This window comes from Dipodomys spectabilis, unplaced genomic scaffold (assembly GCF_019054845.1).
Source record: "Dipodomys spectabilis isolate Male_0828 unplaced genomic scaffold, ASM1905484v1 ptg000069l, whole genome shotgun sequence".
Lineage (NCBI taxonomy): Eukaryota > Metazoa > Chordata > Mammalia > Rodentia > Heteromyidae > Dipodomys > Dipodomys spectabilis.
In genome coordinates this window covers 4,855,514-4,868,802 of record NW_024870746.1, presented here as the reverse complement: position 1 = coordinate 4,868,802, position 13,289 = coordinate 4,855,514, and the positions used below count along the sequence as shown (strand labels likewise).

Genomic DNA, 13,289 nt, shown 5'->3' with positions numbered 1-13,289 from the left:
TAAAAATTGACCTGGGGCCATACGGTCAAGAGCAGAGTGCGCTTCCCTCCTCCCTTACCCCCGCCCAGGCAGTCATCAGGCCCCAGACAACTGTTTGGATTTGGGGACAAGGGGGATCATTATGCTGGCGGCATTGAGGGGCCATTGAAGAGGACACACAAGGGTGGGGATCACCCAGTATTTAATCTCTGTAATCAGTGCTGTGAGCAGAGATGACTGGCCTGGTACAAGTGCTGAGGTCACTGGCCTGGCTCCCAAGAGCTGCTGGAGTGGGCAGCTTGAGTCTATCTTTCCCCCAGGATGCCCTTCAGGATGAGTCCCTCTTCCATACCAGTTTCTCTAGCTGCCTCTCCCAGTCCCCCCATTGCTCCCAGCACTGTAAATAAACCCTTTGAGTCAGGGAAGGAAGAGTCCAGACATTGCAGGTGGAAGCCCGACTTTATTCAAGCAGGGATGAGCTAGACAGGGCAGAGATGAGGGACCAGACAGGTCACTGGCACACTTGGCCAGGTCACACCCCTGTGAGGGCAGAGCTGGGGAGTCCCATAACCAAAGGTTGCAGTGCGTCCCTTTGGAGCCTTTTCCACCTATGGGGAGAGGAAAGAGGACCTAGTACTACAGGGGTTTGTCTGACTTAAGCCTTTGGGATGGTGTGAGCAGTATGTCTCCCTGGCAAGGCCTGAGCCTCTAATGGTGGACAGGGCTGGTTTGTCATTCCATTTTAGCCTAGCCAGCCAGACTTCTTTCTTAGAAACCACAGATCAAAACATCCTAAGTTAGGCGTGCTGCCCTTGAGCAGGGAGGGGCGTGGGGGGTGCCCCACCTTGTCCTGTCTGACCCAGGAGCTTTCTCTAGTCTTCTTCTGAAGACCAGGAATCTCCCTCTACTTCCCTTGGTGCGAATTTCAGGAACCTGCCTGGGGCCAGGTGTACGGGAGTCCCTACCCAAGGTGTCTTCTGGGTTTCCCCTTCCTGTAGGGGGAGCTCTTGGTCCCCATCTGGGGTCCCCTGTGTCCCAGGTCCTACTTCCTTGGACTGTTCCAGTCCATTCACCACCATTCCATTCACGTGTTCTGACTCCTCCAAGTTGGGTTCCTGACCATTACTGAAAATGTCCCCTTCCTCAGGACCCATGACCTCCACCTCTCTAGGGGTCTCCAAAGGACCAGATACTTTGACCTCCCTTTCCAAGGGAACAGGGTCAGACTCCTCCTCTAAACCAGAAGGCTCACCACTGTCCTGGGACTCAGTCTCCAGGGCAGTCACAGGAGCATCGGCCACAGTGCCCCTCAAGCCATCATCCCAGGGGACACTGACACCCACTGCCTCGGGCTCAAAGAAGTCTCCTCTTGGAGAACTACCCAGGGCCTGGAGACTGCCCACAGAGGAACCTTGTCCCCACCTTCGGGACTCTGGCTCTGTCCTCTCCTCTTCTTCTTCCTCTCCTTCCTCCCCACTTTCTTCCTCATCCGCAAACCCATCTGACTCCCCATCCTGATGCCAGTCTGCATGATCTAGCAGCTGGGATGCCTGGCCCAGAGGTTCTGCCACCTCCCTGGGGATCCCAGCAAGATGAGAAACCTCAGCCCCTAGGTCCTCAAATTCTTCTGACAGGTCAGAGTCAGGGCCTGGTTCTTCCCCACCCTCCTCCTCTTCCTCTTCCTCCTCTTCCTCTTCCTCCTCCTCTTCAGAGAGTGGAGCTCCCACACCCTTGGAGGCTAGGACATCTGAGTCCCAGCTTTCCTTCCCAGCCTCCCCTTGAGGGGAGGGCCTCTGCTCGCCAGCCAAGCTCCATCTAGGGGAGACAGGGGAGCTGAGGTAGAGACCCAGGGGTGTGGAGTCTGGAAGGGTTTCCCCGAGCTCATCAGCCTCACTCTCTTCTTTGCTCTCCTCCTCTTCTTCCTGGAGACCTTCTTCAGGGACCCCCCGAGGACCAAACTCCTCCGAGGTACCCTCCTCCTTTCCCAGGGCTTCAGCTCTACCTTCTTTACCCCAGGTAGCCTCTTGGCATCCCTCAGTCTGGAGCTGGCACCCTGGAACATCTTCTGGGATTGGGCTAGGTGGCCCGTGTTCTGAGGGCCCGGGATGGGAGAGCCCCAGCACTGGTTGTGCCCCCTCATCTTCTGTCCCTGGGGATGTGGGTGGAGGAGCATCACTTCCGCCATGGGCTGGGGTCTCAGCCCGGAATGGCTCTGCTACCCAAGGGTCTGCAGGCACTGGCTCCTCTAAGCCCTTGGAAGGCTCCAGGGGGTCTCTGCTGGTCCTGGGCAGATCGGTGGATGCTACCTCCAGATCATCTGCCTTCTCTAGGTCCTTTCTAGGACCTTCCAGGCCCTGAGCACTCTCTGTCTCCAAACTTTCCTCTCCCATAAGTGGCTGACTCATCTCCTCTCTAGGCAGGTGCTCTGGGTCCTCCAGCCCAACCTCAGTGATCTCTGGCTCCAGTCCCACCTCAGCTCCTACTTTGACAGACTCACCCCTGACTGTCTCTGACTCCAAGGTCACCTCTAGGGGGACTTGGTCATGTTCTATGGCCACATCTTCAGCTTCCAATAGGGGCTCTATTGCTTCTGGTTTTCCCTGGGAAGTCGCCACATGCTCTGGTTGACCTTGGAGGCCCTCATTGCCTCCCATTCCATTGGCTCCCTCTGCTGGGACCCTCTGCTCTTTGGGTTCTACACTCCCAGAATCCCAGCTCTCCCCTATGATGTTTAGCTGTGGCTGTCCCTGCTGTGCAACCTCCTTTTTCCCATCCTGTTCCCCCAGATCCAGTTCTACCTCATCCTCATTTCCTACTCCAGCCCTCTCAGCCGGGAGTACCTGAGCAAGGGCTTGGTCCTCCATCTCCAAATCCTCCCACCTGGGCTGATTTGTAGACTGAGTTAGCTCCTGTCCCGCCTCTTCCCGAGAACTGAGTGACTGTTGCTTCTCGCCCATCTCTTCCTCTCCCAGATCCCTTTGACTTTCCTTCTCTGCCACTTCTAGAGATGTCAGAGTCTCTAGGTTCTGCTCTTCCAGAGAGCTCACTGGTTTTTTATTTTCCTTTTCTGTGGGTCTCAGTGTCTCTTGGTTTTCACCTACAGACCCCAGGGTAACTTGAATGTCCTTTTCTAGAGCTTTCATTGCCCCCTTATTAATTTCTTCTACAGCGCCCAGTGGTTCTTGGGTTTCTAGAGATTTTAGTATTTCCAGGTCCTCATCTCTGGCAGTCTTCAGTGGTTCTAGGTTCTCTGTTTCAAAAGATCTCACAACTTCTATACTCTCTTTTTCCATTGACTTGAATAACTCTTGATTCTCTTTTTCAAGAGACCAATCTACCTCCTGTTCTTTTCCAAGAGATTTCAGTGGCTCTGGATTTTCCTTCTCTGGTGGTCTAAATGTCATCTGGTCTTCTCCTAGAACACTCAGTGGCTGTTGAGTATCTTGGTCAAGAGATCTCAGTATTTCTTGCTCTTCTTCTTCTTCTTGAGGCTCCTGTTTCTCTTTTTCAAGAAAACTCACTATCTTCTGGTCCTCTTCTTCTGGAGACCTCAGTGGTTTCTGGTTCTCTATTTCAAAAGGGCTCCCAATTCTCTGGTCCTCTTCTTCTGAAGATTTCAATGACTCCTGGTTCTCTTTTTCTAGAGAGCTCACAATCTTCTGGTCCTCTTCTGGAGACTCTGATGGCTCCTGGTTCTTTTTTTCCAGAGGGATCATAATCTTCTGGTCTTCTTCTGGAGACATCAGTGGTTCCAGGTTCTCTTTTTCTAGAGGGCTCACAGTTCTTTGGTCTTCTTCTACAGATCTCAATGACTCTTGATTTTCTTTTACTGGAGGTCCCTGGTCCTCTACAAACCTCAATGGCTCTTGATTTTTTTTGAGAGGTCTCTGGTCCTCTTCTAGTAACCTCAGTGGCTCTTGATTCTCTTTTTCTGGAGATCTTACAATCTCCTGGTCCTCTTCTTCTCGTGACTTCAGTGGCTCCTGATTCTCTTCCTCCACAGGTCTAAGGATCTCTTGATTCTCATCTTCAGGAGGTGTCAGGAACTCCTGACTCTCTTTGACTACAGAACTCCACGTCTCCTGGTCCTCTCTTTCTTGAGATCTCAGTGACTGCTGGCTCTCTTTTTCAAGAGCTCTCAATAACTCTAAGTTCTCCTCTTCTAGAGCCCTTACTAATTCCTGATCCTTTCCTAGAGATAAATGTCTCTCTATGTTGTCTTCAGGAGACATCATTAGTTCTTGGTTCTCCTTTTCTAAGGATTCCAATGTTTGTATGTCCTTATCTAGAGGTCTCTCTTCCTCCACATCCTTTCCTTCTAAAGACTTTAGTAACTCTTGATTTTCTTTTTCTGTACTTTTTGTTGCTTCTAAGTTCTCTTCTTCTAAAGACCTCAGATACTCAGGATTCCCTTTCTCTAGTGTCTTATGGCTCTGGTTTTCCAAACACACTGGTGGCTCTTGAATCTCCTCTTGCAGAACCTTTGCAGTTTCTTTTTCAAAAAGACCGTGGAAGTCCTGAATTTCCTTCATGTCCAACTCTCCTTCCTCTTGCTGTGTTTCCTGCTGTAAACTACTCACTGCTTTGAACTCTATGTCTACTTCTTTCTCTACCAGCCCCCAGACTTGCCCTTTATCTTCTGGGAATATACTAGATCCTTTAGTCTCACTGGGTTCTCCATCATTAGCCTCTAATTTGGGGTAGTCAGAACTGAGGAGTTGGACTGAGGAGGCCTGATCCTCAGGGGACTGGCCTGCACTAACCCCTTGCTGCTCGCCTCCAGGCTCCTCTGGTCCGGGGAGGATGCTGTCAGGGAAAGTTGCTTTGGCTTCAGCCCATAGGGACTCTGGAGCCTGTTGCCTCACATTCTGTGGCTGGAGCAGGGAAAGGGGGGCATCCTGGGCTCTGATCTCTGCATTGGTAGCAGGACAGGGAGCTTTAGGTGTGGTTGGGATGGGGGTGCTGGCTAGAGTGGGAGTAGGGGTATGGGTCTGAAGGAATTCCTGGCTCTTCAGAAAGGCTGGCACAGGTGTCTCAAGGGTATTGGGCAAGGGTGAAGGGAGAGGAGTTGGGCTGAGGACAGGGAGAAAAGGTCCCAGACGCCGACCCTCTGGGGTCCCAGAGAAATGCAGCTCCAGCTTGGGGTCTAGAAAGGCAGAGGGGGAAGAAACAGCATCAGTATATTTTGGTTCTTTGGGGAGCTACAGGGCAGTCCTTGCCAGTGGCAAGAGTATACCAGGAGGCTGCCCTTAGCACAGGATGCTGGCTGGGCTGAGAGCATGCTCAGTGCTGTTGGGGCCAAGGAGTTAAGAGTTATAGGGGCCGGTGGCTCACATCTGTAATTCTAGCTACACAGGAAGCTGAGATCTGAAGATAATGGTTCAAAGCCAGACTGAGTAGGAAAGTTTGTAAGCTTCTTATCTCCAAACAACCACCAAAAAGCTGGAAGGGGAACTGTGGTTCAAGTGGTAGAGCACTACTAGCCTTGAGCAAATAAACTAAGGGAGAATGCCCTGGTCCTGAGTTCCGCTCCAATACCAGAACATGCACATACAGGATAAAAAAAAAAGACTTAGATTGGTATGTCAGAAAAAGTCTGCCCCTGGTAAAAAGAACAAAGGAAGCTAGGTGCTCTTGGCTCTTGCTACTCAGGAGAGTGAGATCTGATGATTGCAGTTCAAAGCCAGCCCAGGCAGGAAAGTCTATGAGATTCTGATTTCTAATTAACCACCTGAACTGAAATGACACTGTGGTCAAAGTGCTAGAGTGTTAGCCTTGAGCAAAAGAGCTCAAGACCTGAGTTCAAGCCCCACCTCACCCCCCCAAAAAAGAACAAAGAAAAGTTAGCCCCTCCTCTTACCCTGGAAGCCAAGGGAAGTCTTGGAAACACTGCCAGGTGTCTGCAGCCGCGAGTTCTCAGCCTCCAGCAGAGTCCTGGAGGTTGGGAAGCAAAGCTGGGTCAGCCTTCTGCCTGCCCTGTCTCAGATTGTTCCCCTGTACTACAGACCCCCTCTTCATATTGAACCTTATCACACAAAATTTGCTCCATGTGGGGTGAAGTCGCATGGTTACACATACCCACAGACATCAAACAAAGTCACACACACACAGAGGGCCTCACAGTCACACAAGCAGATTCCCACAGTTAGACACAGTGCCACTGCTCACTCAAAGATCACTCAGACTACGCTCCTCCTCCCCATCCCAGGCCAATGACCTCATCCTCAGGGTGGGGGGCCAATTCTTATGCTAATTGATGCCTTTGTCCATACTGCCATCTGGAGGGTCTGAGAAGGGGGCTTCTCAGAGGAAGTGGGAATTCTCAGGCAGTTCCCATGGGATGGAGCCCCCTCCACCCCTGGGCCCCAGAGCTGGTGACAGACAAAAGCAAATGAATTCAGCTCCCTCTCTTCAAATCCTTTTCATGCCTCAAAACCCTAGTTACATTCCTCAGGGCCTGCGCAGACCCTTCCTCTCAATGCTTGGACTAGGGTCAAAGCCCTCCTTCATTTGGGGATCTCAAAGCCCCTTTAGGGTACAGAGATCTTTGGGACCAAACTCCTACCCTGTGGAGCTGATGGAGGAAGACCAGTCAATTTAACAAGCTATTCTAATGATCTTCTTTACTCCTCTGATGACTTCTGGGCCTGGCTGGCACTGCTGTATATTCTTACTTCTGTCCTCCTCTGGCAGTACCTGCCCTCTCTGCTCTGTCCTCTGTGGAGAGAGAGCCTTTCTCTTCTCCACCCTGGCTAGCTATTCGCTGACCTTCCCTCTTTGGGCCCTGACTCCCTCCAGTCCTAGCATCACTGCCTTTTCTTTTTTTCCTTTTTTTTTTTTCATTTGTTTGTTGGTCATGAGGCTTGAAATCAAGGCCTGGGTGCTGTTCCCTAGCTTTTCTGCTGAAGCTAGTGCTCAACCACTTTAAGCCAGAGTTCTACTTCAGGTTACTTAGAGATAAGTCTCATGAACTTTCTTGCCTCAGCTAGATTTGAACCATGATCCTCAGATCTCAGCTAGGATTACAAGTGCGAGCCACTGGTGCCTGGCCATCTCTATGATTTCTGCCAATAGATTCTGGGGAGATCTGGTCTTAATAATTTGTCCAACCCGGGGCTGGGAAGGTGGCTCAGTGGTAGAGTGCTTGCCTTGCATGCATGAGGCCCTGGGTTTGATTCCTCAGCACCACATAAGCAGAAAAAGCTGGAAGTGGTGCTGTGGCTCAAGTGGTAGAGCACTAGCCTTGAGCTGAAGAGCTGAGGGACAGTGCCCAGGCCCAGAGTTCAGGCACCATAACTGGCAAAAAAATAATAATAATAATAATTTGTCCAACCCTAGCTCCTGCCTTGTAGCCTGGTTTACACAGTTCACACAAGTCATGAAGCCCCTTCCTCAGGCTCCATCACTGGATCACTAGCCAGCCAGTCTCATTTCCCAAAACAGATATCCTCAGAGGTCATAATGCCAATGAAAAGCAACAGCCCCTCTCAGCCTTTCCTAGTGCAATGGGGGAAGGTGGCCAGTGAGCTCGGCAGGGCCAACAGCACCGGGGCTTGAGAGGAATCGGACCCCATAATACTTGAGCTACAAGGGGACCAGGAAGTCACCTGGTCTAGCTCTTACCCCTATACAAGGCTGACCAGTGGATGTACACAGAGGCTGTGGATTTCTAGCCCCTGAGAAGAGTCTGAATAAAAATTTCCCTGCCCCCCATTCAACCTTCTCCCCACTCAGCAACATCATCTTTTTTTTTTCTTCAAGGTCTCCTGGCATAAGAATGTCTGGTTCTAAAACCAAGGGGGAAACAGATGGGCTGGGGGGGGGGGGGGGGAGGGGAACATATTCTGGGTGGGGAATTTAACAGCTTATAGTCACAGAACCCAGGGGTAACCAAGCTGGGTCCCCAGTTCCCTTCAGCAAAGGAGTCTCTGACTTGCATGTGTGAGCATAAGTGAATCTGCATCAGCCCATACCTGTATGTAGCCACCTCTAAGCTGAGGGACATCTTAAGGTGTGCCAGCTGCTGCCGACCTTCCAAGACCTGAGCAATCTGGCTCTGTAGGCCCTGCTTCTCCTGTTCCAGAGCCTCCACGGCCAGCTGTGGAGCAAGCCAGAGACAGTCGTTGGTGTACTGAGGTACCTCCTGGCCTAGATTGTTCTTTCTGTTTGGCACTCTGACTGATTTCTCTGTAGAGCAGGTCCCAGCCTCCCCCACCTCCACCCAGGGAGCCCCTACTGGGTTCCCCCCAGATGCATGTAGAGAGGTATCTTCAACCCTCTCCCAAGCCAGGGTCCCCCAGAGGACACGGATTAAATGGTAGCACATGTTCTTAAGAATTCATTTGGCTCCCACAGGAAGCAGGATGTGAAGGGAGAGAGGAGATGAGTTACAGAGAAGGGGGAAAGTGGAAGCAGAAGGAAAAATGATCCACCAAGAGGCCTGCAATCCTGGATCCCATCCCTGCCTCCTGCTCTGCACAGCCCCTCCTCCCCACTTCCCACATATTCTGGAATCTTCCCTCTGAGAGAAGTGGGGAGGTGGCTATGGCTAGACCAGAGCCACCTTGTCTGGCCCAGGCAAGAAGCTGTTTTCTCAGCTGTTGGTCATATCTGTGCAGTGTGAAGAGGAACAGCTGCCCCAAGCCTCTGGAATGTTCTCCAGGGAGCTTGAGAAGCCATGTTATGGGAGAGGGGGCTGGAGGCCACTCATCCAGGGCCCCTTGCTCTTCTAAGGGGAGGAGGGCTGAGACTTGGCCATTCTACCTGGCTATGTCCTCAGGGCTGATGGAGGAAGTGCTGGCCACTTTCTGAGGGGCTAGGGAGACACACAGGGTGGGGGTAGGGAGCATCATGGGAGAAGGGCGCTATCCAGAGAGCGTGGGCTGCTTTCCTAGCCTCGAGTGGAGTCTGTGACTGCCTGAATCAGCAGCCACCCCTTGCTCCACTGCTTTCCCAGAAGTCTTTTAGGGATGTCCTAGAACCAGGTCTTAGCAAGATCAGAGACCTCCTCACCTGAAACTTTTCAGTGGCCTGCAGCCGCTCCTGCCAGCGACTCTCCAACCTCTGTTCCAACGCCGCCCTGCGCTCCTGGAGTCCGCCGCGCTCCGCCTGGAGCTGCTGTAGCTCTAGGCGACTCTCCCGGGCGCCCTGCACCGCTTGACCCAGCCGCTCGCGGGACTGGCCCAGCGACGTCTCCATGTGCGCCACGCGCTCCTGGTAGCCGCGCACGGCCCCGCGCCACGCCTCCCCCAGCCGCCTGGCCAACTCCTCCACCTCGGGTGCGGGGGCCGGGGACCCGCGGGGCGGCGCGGGGCCGCGGGGGGCACAGGAGGCCTGGGCGTTGAGGCTGGCGCGCTCCTCCTCGTGCGCGGCGCGCAGAGCCTCCAGCTCGCGCTCCAACTCCGCAGCCTGGCTGCTCAGCCAGCCTTGGGCGCATTTCTCCGTCTCCACCGCACGCCGGTGGCGGGCAGCCTCCTCGGCGATCCGCTCCCGGGTCAGCCGCACCTGCTGGCACCGGCCCGCCACGCCCTCCAGCTCCTCCGCCAGGTTGTCGCGCGCCACCTCGGCCGCGTGCTTCTCCCGCCAGCGCTGGTCCACCAGGCCCCGCAGCGCCGCCAGCTCGTCGTCGGCACGGGCTCGCCAAGAAGCATCGGCGGACTGTGCGCGCAGACCCGCGAGCTCCGCGCTGAGCAGCTCATTCTGCTCCTCCAGCGCCTTGACCCGGCCCAGGTAGGCCTCCAGGCGTCGATTGAGCTCCCACATCTGGAACGATTCCTCCCCCATGCAGCCCTCCATCCTGCTCGCCAGCCCCGCACCGAGCGTAGACCGACGCGCACGGGGACGCGGGAGCGGCCCTCAGAACTTTGAGGACTAAAAGAAGGCCTGCAGGGGACAATGGCAAGGAGCGGCGGGAGCAGCCCAGCGACTGAGAGTCCGCACAGCCGGCGCCGCTATTCATACTCCCGCCAGCCCGGCGGGCCAGGGGCGGGGCCCGCGCTTTAACCCCTTAGCGCCCGGCCCAACTCGCAGCCTCTGTGGTCCCAGCACTCGGGATGCCTGGGGGTGGAACCACAAGACAAGCCAGACCCTGGGGAATCCTATACAATGGTGCTGGCTTTGGGGTGTGGGGGAGGCTGTGAGGGCCAGCATCCTTTCCCCTCTTACACCCCCCCTCCTCCCCGCATCCAGGATGAGGTACAGAACTGGGCCCTTAGAGGGGATGAGAGTCACCATTACTCAGCACACCCAAGAAAGCTACCACTTCCTGAATTAAAACTCGGTCTCTTGCCAGGCGCTGGTGGCTCACGCCTGTAATCATAGCTACTACTCAAGAGGCTGAGATCTGATGATCACCCTCTGAAGCCAGCCTAGGGAGGAAAGTTCCTGAGACTTTCGGCAAAAAGCCGAAGTGGAGTTGTGGCTCGAGTGGTGGAGCGCTAGCCTTGAGTGGAAAAAGCTAAGGGGAATACCCAGCCTTTGAATTCAAGCCCCAGTACAAGCAGAGAGAGACAGAGACAGAGACAGAGACAGACAGACAGACACAGAGAGACAGAGACAGAGAGACAGAGACAGAGAGATTCACATCCATCAAATGTGATAATGAGGGGCTGCTGAAGATAATGAGGGGCTGCTGGGAGGATGGACAGGGTCCTGAGCTTTGCAGAGAAAATGTGCGCCCTGGAAAGAGAGACACTGCCTGGAAATAGGAAGAACAAATATCTGATTCCTTATGTATAAGTATGCAAGCTGTCCAAACACCCTATTGCCTCTGCCTCAATTGGGAAAAAGGGATGGTGGGAAGGGATGGCCTAACTTGAGAACATTTTCTCCACCTCACCTTTACCCTTACTATTGTTTGCTTTTGTTGTTGGTGGTGGTCATGGGGCCTGAACTCTGGGCCTAGGCTCTGTCCCTCAGCTCTTCAGCTCAAGGCTAGAGCTCTATCACTTGAGCCACAGTGCCACCTCCAGCTTTTTCTCCTTATGTGATACTGAGGACTCAAACCCAGGGCCTCATGCATGCAAGGCAAGCACTCTCCACGGAGCCACCTTCCCAGCCCAATCCTTGCTAGTTTTGAACGTACCTACTCAGAGTCTATCCTTGCTTTAGGAAGTTCTCTAGCTCTCAGAAGTTTGCCACATCCTGTCTTACATGGGGAATTTTTGAGCAGAGGGCGCACCCTGCTGGTTTACACATCAAGTCTGGAAGAAGCTATCCTAAGAGTCAAGCTCTTATCCTAAGTCAAACTGAGCTGGCTCATGCCTGTAATCCTAGCTCTGAGGATCATGATTTAAAGTCTGCCCAGGCAGAAAAGTCTGTGATACTCTTATCTCCAATGAACAACCAGAAAACTGGAAGTGGAGCTGTGGCTCAAAGTGGTAGAGTTGTAGCCTTCAGCAAAAGAGCTCAGGGACAGCAACCAGGCCGAGTTTAAGCCCCACGACTGACAAAAGAAAAGAAATGAAAAGAAAAGCTCCAAATGTATTACACTTTGTGATGCACCAAATCTTGTTCTTGTTCTTTCTTTTCTTTTTTTTTTTTTGGGGGGGGGGGTGGCTGAACTCAGGGCTTGAGCTCCTTTTGCTCAACGTTTGTACTCTACCACTTGAGCCACAGTGCCACTTCCAGCTTTTTCTGTTTTTGTGATTTGGAAGAATCAAATCCAGGGCTTCATGCATGCTAGGCAAGCTCTCCACCACTAAGCCACATTCCCAGGCCCCAATCTTGTTCTAAACTGTCTGTGGTGTTGTGTACCTGTAATTCCAGCACTTTAGAGACTGTGGCAGGAGAATGGGGGAATTGGAGGTCAGCTTGGACTACATAGTGAGACCCTAATCTCAAAAAACCAAGAGCTGGGGTGTAGCTCCTTTGTAGAGTGCTTGCCTAACATCTTACTTGCATAACCTGAATTAATTTTCAAAACATCATTTTGAAGCTCCTATATGTCAGGAAGCAGGGAGCTCATGGAGGGTAGAAGTATTTGGGAAGGCTTTCTGGAGAGGGGCAGTCCCTGAGCTGGGTGGGATTTGGAATGTGTAGAGTAAAGGAGAAGAAGGCTAGGGGAGGAAGCCTTGGGGTAATGAGACAGAGGAGATCTTTGGGGAAAGGGTTCTGCTCGTTAAATGCAATGTAGTGTTATAAGTTTCATTGAAAACTTACTATATGAAGGCATCAGAGAGATGGCCAGGGAGAGGTTTTGTACGCTATCTCAGGCAGAGAATGGCTCTGATGTGTGTGTGTGTGTGTGTGTGTGTGTGTGTGTGTGTGTGTGAGAGAGAGAGAGAGAGAGAGAGTATACATACACATGCCGTCCTGGGGCTTTAAACTCAGGGCTTGGACACTGTCTCTGACCTTTCCTGCTCAAAGCTAGTTCTCTGTTATGCAAGTCACAGTTCCACTTCTGACTTTTTGGTCACTAATTGGAGATAAAAGTCTCACAGATTTTCCTGGCCAGGCTGGCTTCAAATCTCAATCCTCAGACCTCAGCCTCCTGAGCAGCTAGGATTATAGAGGTGAGCCACCAGTGTCTAGCTTTCCTTTGACGTTTTTTTTGGGGGGGAAGTCCGGTCATGGAGCCTGAACTCTGGGCCTGGGTGCTGTCCCTCAGCTCTTCAGCTCAAGGCTAGCACTCTACCACTTGAGCCACAGCGCCACTTCCGGCTTTTTTTTCCCCTTCTGCTTATGTGGTGCTGAGGAATTGAACCCAGGGCCTCATGCATGCAAGGCAAGCACTCTACCACTGAGCCACCTTCCCAGCCCTAAGAAAATATTTTTAAAAGGTTAATATCTCCCCTCCCCATAAGTTTGATTTGAGAATCAAATGAGACCCAATATGGAGAGGTCCTTGTACCAGCAGCCAACAGGCACTCATTGGACACGAGGGGAGGGGCAAGGGGATCCTTCTCTTCTGGAGGCTGCAATATGTGACAGAGATTAGTTTTTGTTTTGTGATGCTTGTGGTAGTGGTGGGAATAGAACTCAGGGTCTTGCACACACTAGACAAGTGTTCTGCTACTGACGTATATCCCAATCTAGTTACAAGTCCTTTTGTGAGCTCTTCAGCTGCACTTCTTACCATGTTCCTGGGCCCAAAACATATGGGTCACAGGAACAGGATAAAGATATACATTGTACTATACTAGGTAAGTACAAAGTCATCCTAGAGGTGGCCCTCCTGGGCTGCTCAGTAGAGGTCTGTCCTTGATCCTGATCACTAAAAGCGGGGTCTGAGGCGTGCTCTGGTGGCTGTAATCCTAGCTATTCAGAAGGCTAAAATCAGAGAATCATGGTTTGATGCCATCCAGGGTAGT

The 13,289-nt window shown here is 52.5% G+C and overlaps 1 protein-coding gene across 1 annotated transcript; it reads right to left on the bottom strand.

Moving 5' to 3' along the window:
* Window positions 1-419: 419 nt before the first annotated feature.
* On the bottom strand, window positions 420-9,867 carry Nes (nestin). The gene is made up of 4 exons (XM_042681721.1): window positions 8,992-9,867; window positions 7,953-8,077; window positions 5,840-5,913; window positions 420-5,125 (listed from the first exon to the last, which is right to left on the bottom strand). Exons 1-4 carry the CDS (start codon window positions 9,772-9,774, stop codon window positions 852-854), a joined length of 5,256 nt encoding a protein of 1,751 aa, XP_042537655.1. The 5' UTR covers window positions 9,775-9,867; the 3' UTR covers window positions 420-851.
* Window positions 9,868-13,289: the final 3,422 nt, after the last annotated feature.

What these genes read in the sequence shown, in the direction of transcription:
- Nes (XM_042681721.1), bottom strand. Translation starts at nt 9,774, where the DNA reads ATGGAGGGCTGCATGGGGGAGGAATCGTTCCAGATGTGGGAGCTCAAT. An exon ending in AGGCCACTGAAAAGTTTCAG is followed by an intron (nt 8,078 to 8,991) that starts GTGAGGAGGTCT and finishes CTTGCTCCACAG; the next exon opens with CTGGCCGTGGAGGCTCTGGA. An exon ending in GACTTCCCTTGGCTTCCAGG is followed by an intron (nt 5,126 to 5,839) that starts GTAAGAGGAGGG and finishes CTGCCTTTCTAG; the next exon opens with ACCCCAAGCTGGAGCTGCAT.